Genomic DNA, 21,865 nt, shown 5'->3' on the forward strand with positions numbered 1-21,865 from the left:
TTTTCCAAATCTTAACCTATACTAGGAAAACAATTTGTTGGTTCGAAAGGGTGAATGGGTGATCAAAACCTGGGCCGGGTATCAAAAATTTTGTGAGCCTGGTGGTGTATTGACTATTGGGTGGACCGGGCCTAGCTAATGCTTTATGTCCTAAACTCAAAATCAGCCCGAATTTAAAGTTGGGCCAAATTCTCAGCCCATGCAAAGCCCGCAGTTTCACATTAGGTTTATCCTTCAACAACGGAACAGATGAACTCTATATTGTCGATGCTATCTTGGTCCGGTAATTGCCCCATAAATGGTGCTAGAGTTTATATTTTCTGTTACTTGCAGCACATATTTCATGTCAAATTTCATAACGATCTAGTGACATTACTTCTTTGTCCAAGACAAGGAAAAGTTGTCAATTTTTATCTATTTATGGTTATTTAGAGTACTTGAGTCACCAGATCTTCTATTCAACTGGAAGAACACCTTCAGAAAGGCCTGTAAACCCCAATGGAAGTTGTAAATCGAGAGCCAACGTAGAGTGCGCCAGCATACTCTTGAACTTCACTGATAAAAGTGGTGCCATACTCCGCCTCAAGAGAAACTGTTCGCAATATGGCACCAGACTCCCTGACCAATTGCCTTATGGCCACTAAAGTCTGTGTTGCTGCTTTCAGCATCATCGCAGCAATCCAAAAATCTCCTCTGATGGTTCTCTTGATGTTATCAGGCCTTAGATGGGAGGTAATGAGAATCTCTGCTGTATTTGCTTTCGGACCGTTTAGCCAAAATTTTCGAGTTCTATTTGCAATGAACTCTGTCACAAGCACAAATGAACCATCTCTACTCACTGCTGTCCCGGCTGCCCCGGAAAGGTTTCTAAGCAATGTCGTGACAGTATTAGTCTTCGGGTCATATTTCAATAACCGGCCTGTTGAATCATTGTTGACTATTGCTTGTGGTCCATTCCTGCAAGTAGAGTGGCAAAATATTTAAGTTTTTTTTTGGTAACTGAGAACAAATCAACAAGCATGTCCTTTAGAGTTTAGACCACCTGCTAAGCCCAAACTAGGGTTGGGCTAGGCACGCGCAAACCCGTCTGACAGGTTAGTTGGGTTGAGATATAAACGCTAGTTGCGTTAGCTTAGAATCAAACTCTCGACCTTGGGAAAGTCTGAAGAGATAACCGGTTAGACTATCGTCAAGTGAATTTTTTAGTTTGTTCATATCATCAATACTTTGATTTTGAGTAACGCGTTTTTCCAATGCAACCAACCTTTCCAGTTGATTATACGAAGGGAAAGGAAGAAGAGAGTCTATACAAAGAGTACCTTATATCATAGACAGTACTGAATTCTGTAAAATAAACAGTTCCAGATCGCTGGTCAACATCCAGAGCGTTGCAAAAGACGAAATTCTGACCATCTGCAGAAGTTGCAATTTGTGTAGCAAGCGCTCCATTAGGTCCTGCCGACAACAGACCTACAAAGGCATCGGCAATGAAGAGGGTTGTAGAAAATCCCACGATGGCACAACCCAGAGCCAGCCTCCCCACCATCTCAGCCCATTGGGCCGTGGCAGTTCCCAGCCCACCTTCCTGGAAAAGGCTGGACAATTGGTTGAAGACTTGGGCAAGCTTATAAACTAGACACCAAGCCCCTCAACAATCGATGTGGGATTTTTATCCCTTTAACACCTTTTCAACACTCCCCCGCACTCGTGGACTGGGTATCAAAGCCCAAGGTCCAACGAGTGGACTTTTTCATCGGGGACGAGCACACCTGCTTCGATACCAAGTAGAAAATCCCACGATGGCACAACCCAGAGCCAGCCTCCCCACCATCTCAGCCCATTGGGCCGTGGCAGTTCCCAGCCCACCTTCCTGGAAAAGGCTGGACAATTGGTTGAAGACTTGGGCAAGCTTATAAACTAGACACCAAGCCCCTCAACAATCGATGTGGGATTTTTATCCCTTTAACACCTTTTCAACAAGGGTCTTTGTGAAATAGTGGAAGCCTATACCCAAAGGTCTTCCGCAGGCCGGTGTTGGACTAGTGATACCAGCACAAGCTGCCACTGACCTGCACCAGAGATGAAACTTAATTAGTTCACAATGTCTTGTACAAGATCAACAACTCGTCTCGATTAACCGATTAGTTACCTGTTTCGAGAAGTGAAGGCAAAAGATAAAGGTGGTTGTTGGAATGCTGGAAATTTCAATATTCTACCATCAATAACACCTGTATAGAGAGCTCCTGTTGAATCAAAGGCAAGGGATTCAGGACCGCGGGCTTCTGGTGGCAGCGGGATCCCAATGAAGGCAGAGAGATTAGGAGTTGCAAGGAAGAACACTTGAATCAAAATGGAGAGCAAGACATTTCTTGATATAAAGGAAATGAACGCCATTATCGAAATGAAGAGTGACTGATGAAGTACAATGCACATATTTGCCAGCATTTATAAGTTCAATAGTTTTAAGTGTGCAGTGAATATGATCGATACGGTATGGAACTTACCACAAATTCTGGGAAGGAATATGGAGGTAAATGGAACTCTCAAACTCTTCCAAACTAAGACCATGCCCTAAAATATGGCCAAAGTTTCAGAGCCTAGAGCTGAGAATGTTTTGGCTGTAAGTCTAACAGATTCACATGTTATATGGAATCAGGTCAAAGCATGGTGTGATCTGATCATCTTTTACATACAAAGGACAATATATCTCATGATGTTTATCACTTTTTTTCACATTTTGAGGTTGGCGTTATATCCTTGTGTGTTTGTTTGTATATCATGATAAGGTGTAAGATGATTGTTGTTTTTTAACAGGCTTGCTGATGCGGTGTTACTCAGCCCGGTGCAGTCACAGGAGCAATTAATCGAACACCTAGTCTGCAGCTCACATTCATCTTGATTTTCAAAAACTTGAGCCACACTCAACCATGTCAATCATATATCACAAACGTTTACGAAAGAACTTGTCAATTTCACTTACCAAGTTTCAGTACTTGAGTATTACTTATGAATAAATTGTTTTCTTAATCTCTTTTCCTAATACTACTTACTTATCCCAAAAAAAAATGACTTCCCTCCTTGCAATACTTGAGCAAATATCTTACTTAAGTTGCTTAGTGTATGAAAAATTACTTTTTAAGGTATCGAACAAGTTGATATTTCAAATATGCACTGTCTATAAATAATATTCAACAACAAACAATGTCTGAGAAATAAATATTTACTTCAAAATAACAGTCTATGAACTAGACTAGTATTTTGTAACGGTCGGATTTTTCAATATCAAAACAAGGGGCCGGGCCTGTAGAAGTAGCTTAATGCCACACACACAAAAAAAAAAAAGCCTCGGCCGAAATTGAGATTGGGTCATTCTCTGGATAAAGGCCCGCACTTTTACTGGGCTGGATGGGTTCAGGGCCCATTATTCAAAGAGAGTTAAAATAGTACAAAAACAGACGGGCCGGGCCTGCAGAAGTAGCTTAATGACACACAAAAATCAAGCCTGGCCCGAAATTGAGATTGGTGATTGCGCTTGCGCCATTGCGGTCATTCCTGCCTTCTTGGGTAAAGGCCCGCACTTTTACTGGGCTGGATGAGTTACGGAGCCCCATTATTGAACCCCAAAGCCTAATAAGCTTCGTCATAACTGGCTAACTGCACCATCACCTGGTCTACCACCCTTCACTCTGGACCAAACATTTAATGCTGTTTCACATAAATTAGGCAAAATATTAACCCATACTAACTGACTTTTGTGATCTACATCACCTCAAGATATTCAACAAGTAGGCATATAAATCAAGTTTTATTCTTCATATTTTTTTTGACGGTGGAAGTTTTTTTGTGAAAATTGGGCGTGCATTGAGTAAATATATTTATGGGACTCCTAGAGAAGATTAATTTCGTTGGAAGAGAATGACCAGCATGCATTTAATCACTAGACCAAACTAAAGGTTTTTATCGAAGCATCTTACATATTATATACTAGAGTTATGAGTTCAACATTTTCATTCAAAAATCTCGAATAGCCCTGTTGAAAACCAAAAATGACCTTTATCATTAGTTATTTTACTAATTATTTGAAATTTAAGGTTTTATCAATATAAATATGCAAGCAAGCCGTTGGTTGAACGATAATCACATTACATCTAAGGGATCACCGACCCATTAAGTCGTGGGTTCGAATCTTATACCCTCACCAAACCCCTGTTTTAAAAAAAAAAAAACGTCATTATCTATAAGGACAAAAACTAGAAGTTATATTCAAACAATGACAACCTAAAAAACTTTAGAAAAAATGATAAAACCTACCAACTTACAAAAATACCCTCCATCCTTTTTCCTTCTTTCTTCTTCTTCCTCCTCCTTCCTTGCTCCACCATATCGGAAGTTGGCCATCCGTTCATCATTTTCAACAAGCCAACTACCAAAATGAAGCTCTAGGTCAACCCGATCAAAGCCCAGCCATCATCCACAGTCAATTATCATTTGAGTCGTGAAATCACAGTCACCGTTTGAAAAAGGGCTAGATTCGACTAATATGGCCAACGCCAACGACTATCAACGCCCTCAATCAACTCCACGGATCACGGATCAAGGCCCATCACTTATGAGGTTGTATTGCCTTTTCAAACTATTTTTTTTCTTTTGAAATCATATATGAATTTGCAGATATAATGTTTCGGATTTGTTCTCATATGTTATCTGTTTCTAAACTTCAAACAGATAACATTTCATTAAAGACAGATAACATTTAGCAAGACATATAACAGTATTACATATATCAAATTAATCGAAACATATAACATATCGCCTGCAGTCTGTAGATCCCAAAAAATCATGAAAATCACCACAGAAAATGTCGAAAATAATGATGTGATGACAAATCGAAGGAAAACAACAAGATCTATAGGTCCCGTGGTGAGTATGAGTAGATCTATTTTGAATACAATAAAAATCAGGATGAAAAATCACTAAAAAATGGCATAGAACTCTCAAATAAGCCATGAGGGGCGGAGAAGAAACTTTCGACGATGGAGACGAAGCTTCCGACGGAGTTCAGAGGTGAATCATGTGCATGAGGCATGTGTCATGTTTGAGGATCAAGATGATGGTATTTTAGCCAATAAAACCATATATTTTAACTTTTTATCTTTTTTAAAATATTAATTCAAACTACATGGACTTTATGGAATAAAACTTTTAAGAGTGTCATTTTTGGAACAAAATTCTTCAATAAGAAACTAACATTTAATTTTCCCAAAAAATAATCAATATATACATAGCAGATGTGGAAAAAATTGTAGAGTATAAGAGAACAGCTTTAAAAATATAACCAAAAGGCCGACCTGTTATTTTGCAGTTTATAAACTATTTTTTGTTATCAACTTATGAGTTAATTTATTCCTCCTATATATAAACGGATTATAGTGAAACTTGGAAAGAAAACGAGGGCCAATAAATATAAATTATTATTCATTCATTCACTCACATTCACTCTCAAATGTCCAAATTTTAGTTACTTCCATGCCATAGGCATCGATACGGAGAGATGAAGAATCACAGATCCAATTAAAGAGAGTGAGGCACACACGGAGAGATATCTACAGGGAGAGAGATGGGGTGCACGTTTTCGGGGCTGAATGCTCTATACGACTCCGTTAACGGTGGAGGTGATGTATGGATCAATGAGAACAGGTTCAGGATAGTGAGGCAGCTTGGGGAAGGTGGCTTCGCTTATGTGTTCCTAGTCAAGGAGATCTCCTCCGAATCAGGTGTCGGTGCCGGTTCTGGTGGTCTAGCTAAGAAAGTCAAGGACCCATCTCACCTCTCTGGTTCGTTTCCCTCCCTTTGCCTATCACTCTGTATTTGGGTTGTTTTGGTTTATCTGTTCATGGGGGTTAATGTGATCTGGGTATTTGCTTTTCTGTGACATTCTCAATTTATGGTTGTAAATTGGAGTACAAGCTATGATATTTTTATGGGTGTGGTTTTTGTCAGTTATGTTAATGTGGCATATCTGGTTGCGATGATGAAATTATTGTTTTTATTGTTGTTTGATTGCATTGGGTAGATCATAATCTATGGCCCTTTTCATCAAATCAATTTTGGGATGGCAAGAACTGTGCTTTTCTTTCCGGATCTGTGTTTGTTGTATTTGGTTTTTAGAAACTTGGTAGTGGATTTGGGTTGCAGTAATACTAAGTTCTATGTGTAGAAAGTATGGCATCTCTGCGGAGTTTGATGTCCAGTTTGTCTTTTCGTTTCCTTTGGGTTGCCTCATCGTTTCAAGAGAAGTTTATCGACCCTTTAACTTGAATTAAATCATCAATTCATCACCCCCATCCCAAATCTTCGTTTTGTATTTGAATGCATGTATATGTATTGAGCTTTGTCTTAATTTGAGAACATTTCAAAATAAAGCAAAAAATTCCTATTTATTTGGGACTGAATCGACCATTGGAACTTTTTTTATTTCATCGAAGTTGAAGAATCAATAGGACAAGTTGAATCCTTGGGATGATTAAACTGATAATCTTAAAGTTCTCCTGATGTAGTGGCGTTGTCAGTATACTTGAAATGGTTTTTCTGTTTAAGTAACTTCTTTGTGTAAATGCATCATTGATCCATGTTTGTAGTAGCAAACTTGTTGCTCTATTTATTTCTTTTTGAACTAAGAGATTCACTAACCTCTTTGTTTTAAGCTGGAAATGGGAGTCTATTATTACTTCTTCTTTTCCGTAAGTAATGTCTGTCAAACTTTCTATCAAAGAATCCACTTGTTCATGACTGCTTTGAAGGACTATATCTTACATTCTACCTAGAAGTCGTTAACTTTCTGTTACCTTAAAAGAAGGAGAGAGGGCGAGATGCTGTTTTGCTTGTATTGACAATTTGAAACCTTGTTCTGACTTTGATTACAATGCAGATGATGGCACATATGCAATGAAGAAAGTTCTCATTCAGAACAATGAGCAATTAGAGTTGGTGCGGGAAGAAATTCGTGTCTCATCACTCTTTAATCACCCCAATCTTCTCCCACTTCTGGGTCATGCAATCATTGCGGTTAAGGTAGTCACTAAAAATATGTTTTTCTTTCCTGTAAAATCATTACATATAATCTGATGTGCTTCTTAATAAAGGAAAATTAGTAATTCTTTCATTGACTCTGCAGAAAGTGGAAGTTTGAGTAACTTTATGATCATGCTTATGTGGCATCTCAGCATAGACAGTAAATGTGTTGATTGTTCCTAGACTAAGAAATCAGAACCAAATAAATTACTCCTAAAGGCATACTTCAAGACCCCTAAAACGACCCAAAGTAAAACTGGGGCATTGCCGGCTGAATAAACACCGAAGAAGCAAAAAAATTTGGTTGCATCTCAACTGTATACTATATTGGAGTCTTCCTTAAGAGGGGTGATGAGCTATTTGTGTTTGCTAAACGGCCCCCATTGACAGGAAGATGCCTAATGAAAACTATCATAAATCATAATAATATGCTACTCGAACATGACATGTAATGAGTGTTGTGCTGCTTTCAAGTGAGGTTGAGGGGAGAAACTATTATCAAAGGGTCTTTGAGCTCTAACTTTTTGGCTACCTAGGGATAGGTGCTGCTATATATGATGTGGTCTCTAAATTATGAACTAATGCAGTTCAGTGTGGATGCTTGTGAGCTCTTTACAGTCCTTCACAATTTTATTTTCTACTCCGTATACCATTCAAAACCTTTGGGCCGCTCCCTTATTCAAAACATGACCTTTTAGCTTAATGTGTGTTTCACCTGAAAGTTTATGCTTTATTATGATACTGTGCTCTGTTATTCATAGAAAATTACAAAGAAAATTTGACATTACTTTTTGTGTTCCTTATGCTTCTCTTGGGCCATTTTGTTTTCAAATTGGATGAAACCTGCTTCCTACTACACGTTTATAGAACTAAAAGGTATTATTTTGTTTGCTAGGCTACACAAGAGAGATCTTGGAACCATGAAGCATATTTGTTATTTCCAGTTCATTTGGATGGAACATTAATGGACAATTCCAAAGCAATGAAAGATAAGAAGGAGTTCTTTTCCACCTCGGATGTTCTTCAAATATTTCGCCAGGTGAATAAAATCACATTTCCCCTTTTCGGGGCTTTAAGTGATTTGTCTGTGATTCACGAGACGCATTTCTCTGTTTTGCCCTCTTTCACACTCCAAAAAAGATGTGGCATTTAAATGTAATCCTTTGTCATTTTAGAATCAATCAGATGAACATTTTTTGTTTACCTTCGTCTTCTTTTGTTCTTTTGAGTAACCTTAAGAGTAATTTTAGACTTGTTGATTGTATATAGTAATGGTATATGCTATGATGTTTTCTAACTTCTGCTTAGAGAATCCTTTCACAGCTTTGTGCAGGACTTGAACATATGCATGGTCTTGATCCTCCATATGCACATAATGATGTCAAACCTGGTAATGTTCTTTTAACGCATAGAAAAGGACAGCCGCCACTTGCAATTTTGATGGATTTTGGGAGCAGTCGTCCTGCAAGGAGGCAAATTCGCTCCCGTTCGGAGGCACTACAGTTGCAGGTAGTTGCCACTTTACTTTTTGTTTATTTACTTGCAACAGGATGTCTTCAATACAAGAAGTCAAGAATCATCCTTATACAGAACATACCTTTCTGCACCACCTTGGTGCTTCTATAAATCTTTTTTTCCATTCAAAAATGAAAAATTGATTCCCAATTCTGTGCATTGCATACTTTGTTACGACATCAATGATTGTCTGTGTCGCTATTATGATATTTGGATTTAGTTAGTATCACTGGTCTATTCAATCTTCTACTGTGTTGGGTGCTCATGGTCGTGTTTTGGCTGGTTATTTAGGAATGGGCGTCGGAGCATTGTTCTGCATCCTTCCGAGCTCCTGAGTTGTGGGATTGCCCAAGCCATGCTGATATTGACGAACGAACTGATGTTTGGTCCCTAGGCTGCACTTTATACGCAATAATGTGAGAACTAATTCATCTTCACTTTTTTTTTTCTTGGCTGGGAAACTCTGATTAACTTGCTTTCAATGTTGATTCACTGTATTGCATGCTTGTTAACGTTCACCATATTGATGCTTCTTGTTATTTGTTCGAAAACATCCCGTAACCACCCCACCCCTCCTCCTCTGAATTTTTTTAACGTGTTTCTGTGAATTGTTAGTGATGGACTTGTGGTCCCAATATCTTGCGGGTGGTTAAAATACGTCCCTGAGTTTCATTATAAATTGGCTTGTGAAACCATATAAAAATCATTGTAGACTACTTTACAGCTTTACTTTATAGCCAGCTTCCGTGTTCACTATGGCTAAATTTTACAGGTATGGGGTGTCTCCATTTGAGTATGCACTCGGAGAATCTGGTGGAAGCCTGCAGCTGGCCATTGTGAATGCACAAATTAAGTGGCCAGCAGCAGGACCTAAACCTCCATATCCTGAAGCTCTTCACCAGTTTGTGACATGGATGCTCCAGCCCCAGGGCACAGTTCGCCCTCGCATAGATGACATCATCATTCATGTTGACAAGTTGATTGCAAAGTATTCTGAGTGAGGTAATATAGAAATGAGAAGGTTCATTAGGATGCAATTGTCAGCGGCACGAATTTCTATTATACTAGGCGATACTGGAAATGATTGAAATAGCAGGTCCGTGTTATACATAGGTGGATCACCCTTTTGCTGTAGCTTTGGCAGTTATGAGTTGGTTTACCATTGTCATATTGGTTTTTTACAACTATTTATATTTGTTCTCTGTACTTTCTTGAGCTTCATATCCATTGTTCTCCGCAATAAACGGAAGGGAAATTTGTCAATTGCCTTCATAGTTGTAAATTATCGTGTATTTTATTATCCCAGGAGGAATAGTATTATGATTGATATGATGGAATCCCAAAAGCTTTGGAAACGGGTTCCGATTTTTTTTTCTTCTCTTCTCACATTTTTTCTATTGTTTTAGAACCTCTATTTTCGTTTTCTGTTTTCAAATGATTTTTTGTTTTTCGTATTTTCTTAAATGAACAATCAAGCGAGTTGTCGGGGGTGGTTCTCTATTTTTTAGAAAACAGAACAGAAAAGCATACCAAACCGACCCAATTTCTTCTTCATTGATCTGATTTTCTGTTGATGCATATACGTTTTAGTAGTCGCAACTTACAAGGCTTTCAAACTCTTTTTCTGGATTTTTTTATTCTTTCGCCCAAAATATGTGAAGAATGCATCAAAAGGAATTACTTTCTGTTAATTAATATCAACAGGAATTATTAGTTTTTATTTGAAAGCACCAAATTACAACTGAAATTAACGTGTAGACCAGGATAACCAAACAAACTAGAGACTTAAAAGGATTTATACAAAATCATGAGCACAGGCACATGTATTATCTACATATACTCACAAAGTAGAAGGGGAATTAATTATTAAGGTCTCCAATCCATGATTTAGTGTTTTCAAAAGCACATATCCAAGCAACAGTAGCAGCATAGGCCAGAACAACTGCATATGCATACATAGGAAAACACTATATTATACACAATATAAGCACTAATATAATTTATAAATTAAATTAAGGGCTAGAGAAATTAAAAGATGGAGAGAGAGAGAGAGAGCTTACAATCCCCTCCAGAAGCCATCACCCTTGGACTTGATATCCCTTGTATCTTTCCCTTTAGAATAATATCCAGGTGGTGGAGCTACATAATTAATATTTGGTGTAGCAGGAGCACTAGTACCATTATTTGATCCTGTCAAACTTAGAAGGAGTTTCATTAACATCATGAATATATATAAGACCAGAAATTGTAATGATATATCTATTACCTTCATCAGTCTGCTTTTGATCATTAATGTTGTGAGTCTGGTCTTGGTCATTAATGTTACTCATCCTTCAACTAATTAAGTTCTTGACAACTAGAGCAACTATAAGAGAGGGGAAGACAACATATGTATGTGTACCTATATATATATATACACACACACACACACACATGATTAGAAATGGAGTTGCTAGAGATAAATTAAGATGATATAGGAGGGTTAGGTTTGATATGATAACTAGTGGAGTGGTTAATGTAAGCTTACGAAAGCTGTAGAAATTGCAAGCTCCTCCTAACTAGCTAGCTAGGTAGCTAGCTTGCCACTTGTTCTTTGTGTCGTTGTACTCCTCATAAATCATATATTAATGAGTTGATTTCTTTGTTTTTGGACGGAGCAGTTGAGATAACAGTCCGTATCAGAGATATTCGCACACCCTTAAAAATCTCAGTGACCGATTGGATTCTACAATTCTCAATCCTTGTAGCTGAGAACTCAAGTTCAACTTAAACCAATCCAATCCAGCTTAGACAAGTTTATATAATAGGTTTATTATATTCACGTGTGGAGCCCTAGAGAAGGGCAGGTGAAGGTGCATGACATACAAGAGGACAAACAGCAAGAATAATGCATGGACCAGGCCCTGTCTGGCAATTCCATATGATGAGTCCACAATTATGTTTGCAACAGCCAAAACCCAATGCTTATTTTTATTTCCGATTGAAAAATGTAACTCAAATAAGCATTGAAGTTGTCAAGATCAAACAAAAATGGCATGCATGCAAGTGAATAATCTCCAAAAATTACTTAATGCAAAGGTCACCTCAAATGAAAATCAACTCATCATTTCACTAACCCATTAAATACTCAAAACACAGAAAGTAAATTCTGGGAGTTACCTGTCTATCACTAGTATTAATATTTCCTATTTCTCCTCCTATACACACATTCACTAGTCTTACTGCCATGCACATGTACCTGTACCTTTTTTTTCTTTCTTTCTTTTTTACTGAAACAACAAAAACAACAAACTTGAGGTTGAGGACCATATGTCCACATACGACGGACAAAGTTTTTTTGCTTTTCAAAAATAAATAAAGAGGATAAGTGTACATAATACATGTACAGAAAAGACATTACTTGGCTTTCTGATCAGTGATGCAGGCACCAGCAAAATGGAAGACAAAACATCATGAGATACAGAAAGATCTTTTTTTCTCTCTTCTTTCCAATGACCGAATCCCTAACAATAAAAGCTAATTAAAGTGGAAGGCAGGTCTTATGTTCTCTCTGTGATTAATAGTATTGGTGTAGACTACTGACCATTTTCCGCCTTTGCATTTAAAGGTCCAATTAATAACACAACTAGCAGTACAAAGGAGGGAAGAAGTAAGAAGATGGGTTTGTTTGTTTTTTTTTTTTTTTTTTTTCACTTTTTAATTATTTTGACAGCTCTATTAGGTTAGCTGTCTTTTACTATTATTAACTCAAAATCAGAGAATTAAATTGGGGTTTCTTTTCTTTCTTTTTCTTTGTCTTAAAATCTCATATATATCACCTCCTCCTCTTCCTTCAAGAAGCCCCAAACATTCTCTCAACTCCGTTTTTCATTCTGCTTATATATTAATGGATTCTTCCCAAAATTGTGGAGGGTCAGAGGAAATTCAAAACAGTGAATCTGGGTGGACAATGTATATTGCCTCCTCAATTCATGGTGATGATGATTTCAAGAATTACAGTCACGATCAAGATGAGCAAGATAGTGATGATTCATTAGCTTCTGATGCTTCTTCTGGGCCTGGTTATCAAGGAACAAGCAGAGCAGCGGAGGATGAGGAAGATCAAAACAATGGGTTGAAGAAGAAGAAGAAACTTAGTTTAAAGAAACCAATATCGGAGAAGAAGAAGAAGAAGAAAGAAGAAGACAAGAAAGAAGCGGGATTTGTGTACTCAACAAGAACAGGAGCTGATACTATTACTACTACTTCCCAAACTGGTTCCAAGGTAAGAAACAAATTCTGGAAGGGCAGAACAAAATAGAGTGCTTTTTTTTGGATATGGTAAGCTTGAGCCCAGACATGTAAATCTGTAGGTGAAATAGTACTCCTTTTGTTAGCTTTGTTATGGTTGATTTAAAGACTGTCGTTCATGTATTTTGGCTTTTCTAGAGTCTTCCTTGTGGCTTTAGTTTCATGTCTCTCCTCACGTGCATCAGATAATTATCGTATCCAATGAGGCTAATATTTTATATAAAAAAAAAATTATGATGTAGCTGATGGGTGATTGGATTTTCTTTTCTCCTCAAAAGTCAAATCATGAAGTAATAATAAACAAACAAGAGAGTAAGACAAACTAATATATATTCTTTGTGGACCTTGGTGTGGGGCTAATTTTCATGCACGTGGGGCAAAAACAAGACCTTCAATAATTTGTCTCAAATTCTAATCCATCTGCTACTGCCTTGGTTCGATTTTTCATATAAATATATTGTAATTCATTATTTGGGAAGGAGATTTATTTATTAATTAATCGAAGTATTTGGTAGTTGAATATAGTCAGGAATTTTAGGGTTAGTAGGAGGAAAGTCAACTAGTTTATATTTGAAAATTTTACAAAGTTTATATCCCTCGCATATCAAATTATGAATTGAGATGGACTTTGCATATATAAACCACTTGATTGCTGAAGTTGTAATTCGATCATGACAGATTTTTCTCTTCTCTCTCAACAACATGAATTATTGATTTTAACACCTACAGTTATCCATTCAAGGTATACAAGTGCTGAGGCTATTCTTACTTACCCCAAAAAGAGTACTGTATTATCTGCTTTTAATTAGCTATTAATAACTAATGGACTAAATAGGCTCCAACTAATCTCAATTTTGGTTCACGTGCACTTTGAAGATATTTTAGGTTCCCCACCACGCTGACAATGCATGCAAGCTGTCCGAAATTTACATCAAGTATTTAACACACAATGCCACAATTACATTTCTTATTGGACTTGCAGTTTCTTCACAGGCCCCCATATCAAGACATCCAATTAAACACGCATACACAGGTGTTGATACATATCTAGGTTGACAGCGACCAGAGGATCTGGATTCTGGAGACTGCAGACCGCAGAGAAGTTTAATCAATTAATACGATCGACATGTGTATATATACATTATCTCACTTTCGTGACTCAGTCCCCCACATTCTCTTTATAGGGGACATACTTCATCAACCATCTCCAGAAGAGTGACAATGTTGCTTTCATTCCAAAATAGTCCAACGCAAATCATCCAACTCACTCTTACTGACATCCACATTTGAAATTATTATTATTATTATTATTATATGTATCATTCATAAACCGAAAATACGTAAATAAAAAATTAAATTAATTAATTAAAAGATAGAGAATTAGAGATATGGATTATGAAGTACTACATACTTTTGAAATTATTGGAGACAAAAAGAATTACAGGACCTGGTTGATTAATAATCTAACGACTGGATAATATATACTGTATCACTTGATGGATGATTTCAAAAATGGATTAGAAGGGCGTTGAGCTTTTACCTGGTTCACCTCCCCTACCTTCTTTGCATTCTCTTCATTACTGGAAGACTTTAAAAATGGATTGCTTACTTTATTCAGTTCTACATAACTCGTGTCTCCAGCCTTCTTCTCTATTTCCTTAATGCTCTCCCCTTCTCCACTTCTGTTTTGACTGCCATTTTCTTTGATTGGTTTAGTGCCTTTCCTTAAAAACAGTGGGGCTGATAATTTGGGCGACACTGATGGAGTAGGTGGTTCAGTTGTTTTACGTCTTTCAGTAAATGTGGTCTTACTGACTGCATTATCGGCTGATGAGTTTACATTGCCATTTGGGTTCGGAACTGGTGCAGATAGAGATCCCTTGGACTTGTTGATCAACCTTTCCTGTAATAATGCAAATAAAGGTTAATAGATTTTAATAACAATCTGGTTTGTAATGGAAGAAGAATAGAAGCTTGTCTGCATCTCGAGGGCTTGCCTCAAGTATGTTGTTGAACTCCTCGGCCAATTTAGGAAGTCTCAGACGCGTGGCGAGTTTTATTGCGCCTTCCACATGACTCTCCAATGACAAAAGCTTAGCAAGTTCAGTAGCTCTCGCTAGCTTATCACCTGAAACAACCACAAAAGGCAAGCACGGCAAGTTAAAATCTAAATTTTAGATTGACAATGCAGATTCAGTTTTGAACATCTTGTGAATTAGTATGATTGACCTGTGCAACAGCACCCAATGAGTTTCAAGACGCATCTATCTTGAGCCACTTCCGTATCGAATGCCTCATCAACAAGTGAAGTAGTATCCAAACCAGCCCCAGCCATTTCTTTGATTTTTCCTTGTATCTGCAAGGTATATAGGAAAATGAAGGAGCCATGTTTTGATAAATACAGCAGCAAAACACAATCCAATAGGGATAAAGTTGAAACTCTGTACGTTACTGGGAGAGGGAGATGCTTGTGTTGGCAGAGTAGCAAGGACAAACCTGTGAGAGTCGCAGGTTGTTCAACAAAAACTCGTTTTCAAGGGTTTCTTTTCCCAAATCAGACGAGGCAAGAGGAACTGAAAGATCCAATAGACTGAGAACTGGTTTGGGCATCACCTGAAAGGACAGGAAAAATAAACAAATAAATTGATTGATAATAGAAGCATAAAACAAGGAGGTGGCATTTACTACCTGCGGAAATAATTCGGGTTTTCTACAAACAATACAGAACAACTTTTGTGCATTCAAGCCAACCACCCAGTAGTTTTCATCCGAGTTGTCTCTGCTACCACTGCTTGATAGAATTTTAGAAAAGGTCAAGCACTTAAAAAAGGAAGCAGACAGTAAGGCAGATAGAAGGAAGACCAATATAGATGGCCATTAATGTTCGCTTATAAGAATCTCAAACCTGAAGACTGGCAGCCAAGTACCACCATATTGGCCTGTAAAGATCCTTAAAACACCCTACAAAAATTTAACCCTGGAACTAAGATGCAATAACGAGTAACGTGACAAAGTTTCTTTGAGGACAAAGTTTCCTGTACCTTGGAATCATAAGAACTTAATTGGCCTTCTTCAGTAAAGCCAAACCAAGATAGATATGAACCCGGGGTCAATGGAAGACGTCCTTTAAAGGGCTGGGTTCCACTAGATATGTTGAATACTTTGAACTCTAGCATCTGCACATATTATAGGGGCAGGATTTTGTTTAGCAAATGTCAAGTATTTGGAAGAAGAAAGCGATCACTACAACTGTAAGATTGTTAAATAGTTCAAGGATATAATTTGAAACAATATTATCATGCGCATATAGATTCGGAATAATCAATTTCATCACTATGCCTGCTACTAAGTGGATAACAAAGTGAGTCATGTTTAATAATAAAAAGACAGAAGGAATAGGGATTCTGAATGTTTCAAAATATGACCTGATCTCTCGAGGAAACACTGTCAGAAACATGAGTGACAACTGCAAGTTCATCTTTGAAGCCTGATGCAGTCACCACCGGACCATTAAGGCAGAGAATATGTCTCTGTAATGAATCACACCAAGTAAAAAACATTAAGAATGCAAATTTATTTTCATGCCAAGAATGATATGCAACAGTTCCAACAAAAGGTTTTATTTTTTATGCCCTATGCTTATTTGTTAAAGGCAGGAGACATGTCTTCTCGTTACAACTTACATCAACAAGGCAAGGCAAGTTGGTATTGTCTGCATGGAAATCTATTTTCCTTCTTTCCTAGTGTCTCTAGAAAATGGTTTTGAATACCACAAAATCAAAAACATAATCGGAAGAGAAAAAAAAATCCATTAGATAGGATAGAGTAAGTTTTCAGTTGACTCAACTACTGGTAATTGATAACCCTTTAAAATACATATCACAAGATAATCAGATTAGCATGAAGTACCCTAATTTTCACACTTTTCATTCCCCTTTTCTCTGTGACAAGGAAGAACTTTCTTAAAACTAGAATAATACAGCTTCAAACAGAGTAACATAAACTGAACAAAACAGCAAGCAGAAAAAACAACAAACGTAGCACCTATTCCTAATATACTCACCGATCTCTCCTTTTGCAGTAAGGATTTTTTTCCCACGCTAAAACTTCATCTTCACTTCAGTTACTATTTGCTCTATTAAAACAGATCAGCCTTTAGCTTAAACACTATTGAATTATGTTTTTTCAATACCACTTTCCCATTGAACAGAAACCAGACATCCAAGAACAGAGAAGCTGAATAGTTCAATGGTCATTGACCCAACTGGCTAGTCTAAATGTCTAATGAAACATTGTTCTCTCCAATTCAAACTGTTCCCATAGTTCTTCCTGTGCATATCATCCTCCTTTACATATCCTTGAGATATTTTCAAAATCTTCACCTCGGAGCCTTTATAGGCCTTGGCAAACACTAAAAAGTTTTAACCCTATTGTTCATACAAGACAATTTCAGAGCTCACCATTATGCAAATGATTAATTTTATAGGATTGAACCACCAAGCAGGAGAAAGGACTAATAGTTGTGGAAAAAAATAACAACGATATCACTGACAGGCATAAAGTTGTATTGCCCTGATGTAGCCAGGAAATGATGATATTCATAGAACAAACCTGTAAACCACCGTCAGTAAATATCCGAAGAAAATTTAGACTAGGAACTGCAGCCACCCAAGCTGTACCAAGTGCAACAGCCTTCACTTCTTCTCCTTCGAATCGCATAGACCACTGAATTTGAAAATGAATATAAAGTCAGCATATTTGTAGCAAGTCATATTTTTGTGCACAGAGAAGTAGAGAGATTACAGATGCAGGAGAACAATTTCACAACCACGTTACAAGAACAAAAATATTAAACTTAAGAAGGCAAATGACCTTACCTCACTGTTGTTTGCCCAGCTGCGGAAGGGCCGATACATGAGGGTACTCATACCATTCTCACCTTTGCAAGGATTTGCAAATACACTACCACTTTCATTCAATGAAGCCATAGTGAAACCGAAATAATCTGTCATTGATGGAACTCGTGGACCTCTGCCAGTATCATGAAAGTCTATCTGTATAAAGGTAAGCTGAATAATCAGTACAAAATACTAAAAAAAATGATTTAACTCTTATTCTCCTCACTTAGAAAGTAATTCCAGAAAAAAGTAACATAGCATCGAAGCAGCTATCCCAATAACATGTGGGGGGGGGGGGGGGGGGGGGGTGTTAAAGGATAAATGCAAGAGATGTGCAAGGACATTAAGGCAAACAAAAGAATAACTTACTTCGATATGGGAGTATCCATCTTGTTCAATTGTGGTAATACTTCCAAGCAAATTATAGCACAAAAACCGCCTTTTCCCAGTCTGTATAGGAGTAGCACCTGGCTGAAAAGATTCCTGCATGCTACTTCTGAGACTCCTGCCTCCACTGTCCAAGTTTTCTTTGTTGATACAATGTGATTTTCTCCGGGATTCATTCTTCGGAAGAGAGCTCCATTCATTGTCAATATTTTCATCATTATCTTCTTCAAATACTGATGGTTTTCGGGATCTCTTTCGGCTAGGTGGTTCATATTCACCAGGGCTATCTTCTCCAGGGTCACTTAAATTGCCAGATACACTAGGTTCCAGCTCCTCCTCGTCAAACAGAAGGAGCCCACTGCTTTTCTTCGATTGTGAATTTGGAATATTTTCAGTTGGGGATTTCATTGAAGAAGGAACCACTGAATCCCACACACCATACTTTCCTGTAACATCAATAACAGCCATTGCATTGCTGATAGGCTTCCATGCCATACAGCATATGACGTCATCAAATTTCTGCCTATCAATGTCCTGCTTCTTATCAATATCCCAAATCAGAACCTGCCTATCCAAACTAGAAGTAGCCATGTATTTGCCATTGGGCGACCAAGACAAGAAACATACAGGTTTTGTATGTTCGCCTTTCAATTGAAATAGCTTTTCAGCAGTGTCTCTATCGTACATCACCACATTGTTTTCCATGCCAGGGACAGCTAAGATCTCTCCATCAGGACTCCAGCTTAGTACATTCATGGTGGAAAGGTTAGAACCCGTGTCAGGAGCTTTGTACTCAAGGGTATGTAACATGGTTCCAGATTGGAGTTCCCAGTATATGACAGTTCCCCTTGAATCAATTGAAGCCAAATATTCACTATTTGGATCAAAAGCCAGGCCAGTGACAGTCTCTCTATGGCCTTTGAGAACCCTGGCAATTGAACCATCAATTGTATTGATAAGCTTGATGCCCTCATCATCACCAGCAGCTGCCAGCATGCTCCCTGATTTATTAAATGCAAGGACACGAATTGGCAGTGTGAATCTGGTAATATTAGTTTCAAATTGTCCACCTGCAAATTTTTTTATAAAATGCTAGTTAATTTATAAGTTGAAGACAAAGCATTACCAAAGTCTAATAACAGGCACTGTTTTAAAACTTGAGACATCATCTGAATTTCAGGACATGCAATCTACTTCAACTTGAGAGTTGATATGAATGTTTAGTATTTACCATCTTCGCATGCATGTTGCAAATCATGACACCAAGTACAAATCTAATCTACATACTAATCAAACTGACAGATCATACATAAGCCACTTTCAGCTTCCCATTTCAGTAAAACGCCAACAAACTGCCTCCAATAGTTCAAACTAATCTAGTAAGAATGTAAACCATTCAATTTTAGAGAAAGCATCTTGTTCCAAAGGTAATATTCATCATAATAAAGATTACACAATCACAAGCTGTTGGAGTGAGAGTAAACCAATCAAACTAAAGGTACCAAAGTCAAAATCAGATATCCTAAATCAATGGAGAATATAACACCAACAGTAAGCTAAGGGAATTCAAGAAAAAAGATTAGATCAGTTACCCTGGATTAACAGAAACCATAACAACAACTATAAGCTAAGGAAAATCAAGCAAACAGATTTAATAATTTAAGTAAAAGAACGCACAAAACTGATACTCGAACCTAGAAATGACAACATCTATAATGTTAAGTTAAGAGGACAGATACTCCAACCTTTTCTCAAACAAATAGCCGACCGAAGCCCAAATCCAAAATTTTCCGGGACTGAAACAAAGCAACAAAAGTGCAAAACCAACATTGCGGAGAAAAATCTTATAAGCTTAATTCGCTCCTCATTTTTTCATCACTTGGAGAGAGAGATTCTCTACCACAGTGATAAGCTCGCGGAACAATCCACACAAGAAAATTAACACATAAGTAGAAATTAAGAATTTAATGCATCAAATACAATGTTAACCCTAAAAAAATTCTCAGTGAAGATACGTATATTGCTCTCCAGTCCAACAAATATTAAAACGATTAAAGTAACATGTAGAAAAAATACCACTTAGATGCATCAAATTTCAAGAACTCATAACCAATTCAAACTATTAAAACTAACTTCAGCCGTTTTCGTTACTTGGAAACTTATATAGTTTGACGGAGTGATCCACAGATCCGGAGGCGAGACAAGTGGAGTTGGGACTGAGTGCGAGAGCGGTGACGCCATCACGGTGGTGGCGTATAATCTTTGGGGCACCGGAAGAAAGCAGTGGGTCGTGAACGGAGATCGTGGGATCCGCAGAGGAGGCCGTAACAAGATGGTGGGCCTGGTGGTCCCACAGGATGGAGCAAAAGGAAGGGTGGCAGCCGCTTCCGCTGGCCTTGTGGACTTCCCGAAGCTTCACTGTACGGACTTTCATGTCGAGGTTGTAAAATCCGAGTAAGAATTTCTTTCGCGTTTTCTTCTCTCTTAATCGTCGATTTTGGGTATGGGTTTTAGGATTTGGCGCGAAAACTGGATTTTGCCGCGGGAGGGGAACGGATGAAATTTGGGAAAAACAAATTTAAAAATGAAAAAATAAAAATATGATATGATGTGACATATCTCTCAAATCATTATATTTCAATTGTATATTACAATTTAAAACTAATTACGAAGTCTCTAATCCATGAAATTTTAGATTCTTCATTTCTGAAGATTGGGCAATGAAAGGTAGGGCTGTGCAAATGAAACCGAAAACCGGATCAAAACCGGTAACCCGACCGGTCGGTCCGGTTTGGATCGGTTAGTTGACCGAGTTTGGTCAAACGGTTTCAAAAACCGAAACCAACCGAGTTAAGTCGGTCCGGATATGGTTTGGAATTTTTGTAACCACCGGTTAACCGGACCGGACCGGTATATATAATATATAATATTTAATACTATAATGTCTTTAAATATGGACCATTGAGATATAATATATAATTACTAATGTTATGTACTATTAGATTAAGACATTAAGTGATTAACTATGAAATATTAATATAATATATATCATTCCTTGAGATTTTTTTTGAAACATTTTTTTCAATCCTTTAAGATTTGTTTACAAAATAGATATTTTACGAAAAACCGAAACCGAACCGGTTAGTCGGTTAATCGTAATAACTGGTTTTGATGGTTTTGGATTGGTTTTGGTTTCAAAAAATACAAATCCGTAATTTCAGAAAATACAAATCCTAATGAAAGGGCTTGTTCGCCATATTTGGGCTTTCGCTTGTAGCTGATGATCGTCGTCGAAACTTGAAATGCGGTCCCTGTATATGGGCCAAACTAAAAGGTTATGGTCGTTGAAATAGGCCCAGTCTTTAAGCCCAATCACTAAAAGTGTGGGGCTTAAATATTTATAAAGTAATTTGGCAGAATTGTGGCTTCCATGTGAGTTATCTTTGAATCTGAAGCTAGAAATCCTCAAATTGTTATTTTCCATTACCATAGGATTCTACACACCTGTATATTTAGAATCCCTAAACCCTAAAAAGCTACATGCCCGTACACAAGTGGACTACTACTACAAATTAATTACTAATTTAAACGTAATTTTGCTAATAGAAAAATAAACTATATATGATTTTCCATAAAATATATATTAAATTTGGTTGATCGAGAATGTTAGGCAGCTGGCTAGCTGCATTATGTATTTATATAAA

General features: G+C 37.5%; 4 protein-coding genes across 6 annotated transcripts; 2 read left to right on the top strand and 2 right to left on the bottom strand.

Moving 5' to 3' along the window:
- Window positions 1–476: 476 nt before the first annotated feature.
- LOC120016743 (protein STRICTOSIDINE SYNTHASE-LIKE 11-like) lies at window positions 477–2,394 on the bottom strand. Its single transcript, XM_038869652.1, has 4 exons — window positions 2,150–2,394; window positions 2,011–2,069; window positions 1,320–1,470; window positions 477–957 (listed from the first exon to the last, which is right to left on the bottom strand). The coding sequence occupies exons 1-4, from the start codon at window positions 2,392–2,394 to the stop codon at window positions 477–479; spliced, it is 936 nt and encodes a 311-aa protein (XP_038725580.1).
- A 3,061-nt stretch (window positions 2,395–5,455) lies between these two features.
- Window positions 5,456–9,941, top strand: LOC120016046 (serine/threonine-protein kinase 16-like). Of its 2 annotated transcripts, none has more exons than XM_038868620.1 (6): window positions 5,456–5,834; window positions 6,929–7,071; window positions 7,967–8,110; window positions 8,380–8,580; window positions 8,878–9,002; window positions 9,359–9,941. In XM_038868620.1, exons 1-6 carry the CDS (start codon window positions 5,618–5,620, stop codon window positions 9,585–9,587), a joined length of 1,059 nt encoding a protein of 352 aa, XP_038724548.1. In that variant the 5' UTR covers window positions 5,456–5,617; the 3' UTR covers window positions 9,588–9,941. The 2 variants fall into 2 exon arrangements, with proteins under 2 accessions (XP_038724548.1, XP_038724549.1); XM_038868621.1 differs by having other exon boundaries at window positions 5,457–5,834; window positions 8,395–8,580.
- A 2,345-nt stretch (window positions 9,942–12,286) lies between these two features.
- Window positions 12,287–13,117, top strand: LOC119980124 (protein SOB FIVE-LIKE 3-like). The gene has a single exon (XM_038822785.1). The coding sequence runs from the start codon at window positions 12,473–12,475 to the stop codon at window positions 12,884–12,886; it is 414 nt and encodes a 137-aa protein (XP_038678713.1). The 5' UTR covers window positions 12,287–12,472; the 3' UTR covers window positions 12,887–13,117.
- Window positions 13,118–14,222: 1,105 nt separating this feature from the next.
- LOC119980092 (WD repeat and HMG-box DNA-binding protein 1-like) lies at window positions 14,223–20,716 on the bottom strand. 2 transcript variants are annotated; one of them, XM_038822749.1, is made up of 12 exons: window positions 20,313–20,716; window positions 18,144–19,231; window positions 17,754–17,930; window positions 17,488–17,601; window positions 16,302–16,406; window positions 15,918–16,052; window positions 15,782–15,837; window positions 15,565–15,664; window positions 15,373–15,489; window positions 15,106–15,232; window positions 14,874–15,004; window positions 14,223–14,779 (listed from the first exon to the last, which is right to left on the bottom strand). In XM_038822749.1, exons 1-12 carry the CDS (start codon window positions 20,593–20,595, stop codon window positions 14,366–14,368), a joined length of 2,847 nt encoding a protein of 948 aa, XP_038678677.1. In that variant the 5' UTR covers window positions 20,596–20,716; the 3' UTR covers window positions 14,223–14,365. The 2 variants fall into 2 exon arrangements, with proteins under 2 accessions (XP_038678677.1, XP_038678678.1); XM_038822750.1 differs by lacking the exon at window positions 20,313–20,716 and adding an exon at window positions 19,907–20,290.
- Window positions 20,717–21,865: the final 1,149 nt, after the last annotated feature.

Source organism: Tripterygium wilfordii, chromosome 15, assembly GCF_013401445.1.
Source record: "Tripterygium wilfordii isolate XIE 37 chromosome 15, ASM1340144v1, whole genome shotgun sequence".
In the NCBI taxonomy this organism is placed as follows: Eukaryota; Viridiplantae; Streptophyta; class Magnoliopsida; order Celastrales; family Celastraceae; genus Tripterygium; species Tripterygium wilfordii.

Coding starts and splice junctions, on each gene's coding strand:
- LOC120016743 (XM_038869652.1), bottom strand. CDS start 2,394: ATGGCGTTCATTTCCTTTATATCAAGAAATGTCTTGCTCTCCATTTTG. Junction 1,471..2,010: donor GGCCTGCGGAAGACCTTTGG/GTATAGGCTTCC, acceptor ATGCCTTTGTAG/GTCTGTTGTCGGCAGGACCT. Junction 958..1,319: donor AGTACTGTCTATGATATAAG/GTACTCTTTGTA, acceptor CTCTACTTGCAG/GAATGGACCACAAGCAATAG.
- LOC120016046 (XM_038868620.1), top strand. CDS start 5,618: ATGGGGTGCACGTTTTCGGGGCTGAATGCTCTATACGACTCCGTTAAC. Junction 7,072..7,966: donor ATGCAATCATTGCGGTTAAG/GTAGTCACTAAA, acceptor TTTGTTTGCTAG/GCTACACAAGAGAGATCTTG. Junction 9,003..9,358: donor TGCACTTTATACGCAATAAT/GTGAGAACTAAT, acceptor TAAATTTTACAG/GTATGGGGTGTCTCCATTTG.
- LOC119980124 (XM_038822785.1), top strand. CDS start 12,473: ATGGATTCTTCCCAAAATTGTGGAGGGTCAGAGGAAATTCAAAACAGT.
- LOC119980092 (XM_038822749.1), bottom strand. CDS start 20,595: ATGAAAGTCCGTACAGTGAAGCTTCGGGAAGTCCACAAGGCCAGCGGA. Junction 17,931..18,143: donor ATGGATACTCCCATATCGAA/GTAAGTTATTCT, acceptor ACCTTTATACAG/ATAGACTTTCATGATACTGG. Junction 15,490..15,564: donor AACCCGAATTATTTCCGCAG/GTAGTAAATGCC, acceptor CTGTCCTTTCAG/GTGATGCCCAAACCAGTTCT.